Here is a 3,994-nt window from a genome sequence, read left to right on the forward strand (position 1 = left end):
TAATCAATAAACAATAAAACAGCGAACAAAGTGCATTTTTAGGCCTTACATAAAGGTGCTGTACAAATAAACTTGCTTGTTTGCTCAGTTTTTGGTGTGAACAATAATAAGGCATTACTAAGCTCTGAAGAGAGCATAGAGAAAGGCAGGGACCTTGTGATGTTGTGTTGACGTTTACCTTGGCCTTTTTTCTTTCTGCGTTTTCAATGGCGGCATGAATGAGTCATTGAAATTTTGAATGGCAGGCTGGGCTTATAAACCTCTGCCCCCCCGCAAGACATGAGTTTGGAGAGCACTTCATAGCGTTCACATGCACACACAGATTGGTCTGACAGGCTGCAGAGCATTTATCACCCTGGAGGACACGGGAGCCAAACTCTTCACCATGGGTCCCATTTTGTCATTGCTCTTTTGCCTGTTGTTGGTGTCACATGGATCATCCGCAATCATCACAGGGGTAAGTGGACGTCAACAGGCACGTATTTAGCGGTGCTTGCAGACTGTAATATTTTTGCCATCTGATACGCTCATCACATATCACACTGTGTGATATTAAAAACACACCTTGTCAGATTTAAACAGAGTCTCTCACATTGTGTGATGAAACTACAGTACGACCTATGTCAGCCTGGGCAGTTCAGAAGCCTGCCTACCAGTGACATCATCGATGGGGAATCCAAGCTAATAGAAACTCCAGGCTTTCTATTCCTGGAAAGTTATTGTTCTGGCGTTAATAAAGAATAAAATAAAACATTTTGAATCTTGCCCAATGATGGTGTCACTGGTATAGCGGGTTTCTGAACAGTCCACAGCCCTCCTCTGAGACACAGACCGAGTAGAAACATGAGCAGTAGTGAGGCTGAGGACCAATTATATGAAGATGGGTTGAAAATGGGTGAAGTATTTTAAGTAGAACACACATCCCATTAATGATTGCTTGTGTGGAACCAGGTCCAGAACCCAGCTCAGGATGTAAATTATTTTACTGGTTCAAAGAGAAGGTTGTGTGCACATCCCACGCCTGTATTTAGGCCAGGTGCTGGACATCAAGGAGTGATCAAGGAAAAGAAGGAGGAGGTCCGCAACACTGTTTCAAGCTCCAAGAAACTCTTTTTTAATGCAACGTTTCGACCCTTTAGGTCTTCATCAGGCAAAATTTATATTACAATGACAGACAAAAGCATCATATATATACACAAACATTCACTAATGAAAATGTACAACACCTGGGAGTCAGGAGGAGCAAAGAAACACCCTTCTCCAATCCCAGGGGCAAAAACACTTGTCTACACCCCTCTGGGGAGTGTTCAATGCATGGCAGAGAATAGACTTTTCACATTTGATTAAACATATTAGACACTAATAGCCAGTCAATACATTTGTGAAAAAACAACAATAAGAACAGTTAAAAGTCATAAATGGTGATATAATGTATAAGCTAAACAACAAACTAGAGGAAAGGTTTAATATCAAATTCCTCATTTAGACCATCAGGAGACATGGTATTGAGGAGATAAATCCAATAGGTCTCACGTTGGAGAAGTAACCTTTCAAGATCTCCACCTCTGGGTGGCTTTTCAACCTTCTCAACACCAACATATCGCAAGTTATTAAGATTATGACCGGCCTTTTTAAAATGAGCAGCAACAGGATTACGTTCATCACCTGTTCTTATACTACTCCTGTGTTCAGTAATCCTGGTGCGCAGAGCCCGGGATGTCTTGCCTACATATGCCAACCCACAGGGGCACCGGATGAGATATACCACATGCGTTGTGCTGCATGTAATCGCACCACGTATGGATATATCCCGGCCGGTGTGAGGATGACTAAATTATTTTACTGGCACATGTTTTATTGTATGTAGCCTATAGCACTTTGAGGGACTGGCTTGGTGGCAAATGTACAGATTTGCATACAGAAGTGCTTATGGACATTTAATGACAATAATAGTATATTACAAACGCTATCACAACAAGGCCACCAGAATTAAACAAGATATAGTGAATTAAATGGCAAACCAATTCTAAATGTATTGATCGCAATTACAGTCAAATTTAGAATCTAATTCCACAGGCTTAAATAATTGCCATAAAAATACCTGTGACCGTGTCACAACAGTCCACTAGTGTTTCTAATATGAATTGAAGGAATTACATACGACAGGTGATCCAAGTCTGTCACGCAACGTCACTTCAGTCGTTTCTCAACCAACCTTTTGCCTTAATTTCATGCACAGTGACTAAATGTCACTCATCCTGATCAACTCTGTCTTTTATCATTTATCAATGATCCAATAAGCCAATCAGTTTTTTACAGAAGCCTCAACATAACAAAATTATATAAAATGTATATTCTTGATTACACATTACTACGTGTGTGTGTGTGTGTGTGTGTGTGTGTGTGTTTGCGCGCATCTAGGTATGTGAAAAGGATTCTCAGTGTGGCGGAGGCATGTGCTGTGCGGTCAGCCTTTGGATCCGAAGTTTGCATATCTGTACCCCCATGGGACAAGAAGGAGATGACTGTCACCCGATGAGTCAAAAAGTGAGCTACATAGCAGTACGTGGCGTGGGTGATGGCAGATTTAAGCAGTCCCACCTTGCCTGAGTCCAAACTAATTGGACTCTGAGCTGGGTGTGACAGCATACCTGTTGTGCATCAATGCGCTGATAAATAAGTCATCCCCACACACACTCAGTATAGCCTCTGTCATGACAGCATGTCCATCTGCTCCGGCTTGTGACATCTTGCCACTCTCGACAATTATGTGTTTATTTATACCCACCTAACGTGTGTCCCTGTGTCCGAGATCCCCCACCTACAGAGATGGGGGGTTGCAAGACTCATAATGACAACATGTCCATCTGCTCTGCATGGGCTCTGGCTTGTAAACATCTTGCCGCTGTGTTTGAACCATATACCTTTGTCCCTGACTCCCCGAGTGTCAGAGGAACCCCAGCCACAGAGGTGGCGGATGCTACACAGTACATTCTCAGCTCCTGAGGTCTAAGACTGCACATTAGTGAATGCAGCCTGTTTCCTTATGATTTATGACACATATAAAATGTCATATATATGACACACATGTAAGTCTTACAGCACCTCAATGTCAACATTGTGATGACTTTCAAAAATCTCCAAAACAATTTCCCCCAGTTTGTGCTGCTGCCGCTGTCAATGATTCTCACCCTGAAACATAGTATCCTTACATCTCTCTCTTTCTCTCTCTCTCCTCATCTCCAGGTTCCATTCTATGGCAGAAGACTGCATCATACATGTCCTTGTCTACCAAATTTGGCATGCATTGCCACAGGAGGAACATCTAAATGTCTTTCACCATTTAAGTATAAAGACTATTACCTATGAAGAAATTAACTTCTACACCAACAACACGTTTAGCAATATCATTTTATTGAATTTGTATTTTGCCATGTAAGCTATATTTAATAATAACTATTTATTTACAGTATGCATATTTATATTCATGTGAAACAGAAAAAGTTTTTGATGGTCAATTCTTTGCCTGGAATTCCAAACTAGTAAAGCAAGGTGACACTTTAAAGTCTGGCCTTGGAATGATTGTATGGTAAAGTAAATGATAAAATACAAATAAAGAGTGTATGTTTTAACACAAATCTTCATTTAGCTACTATTATCTATCTATATATTCACTGAATATCTATCTGTATGTTTCATATAACTTGAGGGAGTGCAGTGCCGAGTAGGACGTTTTTTGAGAACCGAAAAACCACAAATGTCTGTATCCTTCTGTCCGTGGGTCTGTGGAGGAGGTGCCAAATCTTTGTGTGTGGGGGGTGTAGGCATCAGCTTCCCCGATTGGCCAACCCGACCCATCGGCTTTGCGGATTGGCCGTTACGCCGGTATAAATGGTAGCATGTACAATGGAACTCTGCAGGTCTGTCTGTCTCCCATATGTCCATCTATAGTACCTTTGAAATGAGAGACCATGCAGGTGTAAAAGTGATTATT

The 3,994-nt window shown here is 41.4% G+C and overlaps 1 protein-coding gene across 1 annotated transcript; it reads left to right on the forward strand.

The window, feature by feature from the left end:
- Positions 1-310: 310 nt before the first annotated feature.
- On the forward strand, positions 311-3,369 carry prok2 (prokineticin 2; the record flags this gene model as incomplete). Its single annotated transcript, XM_084061809.1, has 3 exons — positions 311-457; positions 2,422-2,547; positions 3,247-3,369. The coding sequence occupies 3 exons, from the start codon at positions 311-313 to the stop codon at positions 3,367-3,369; spliced, it is 396 nt and encodes a 131-aa protein (XP_083917935.1).
- Between the last annotated feature and the right edge of the window lie 625 nt (positions 3,370-3,994).

This window comes from Gymnoscopelus microlampas, assembly GCF_963454915.1.
Source record: "Gymnoscopelus microlampas genome assembly, chromosome: 7".
Lineage (NCBI taxonomy): Eukaryota > Metazoa > Chordata > Actinopteri > Myctophiformes > Myctophidae > Gymnoscopelus > Gymnoscopelus microlampas.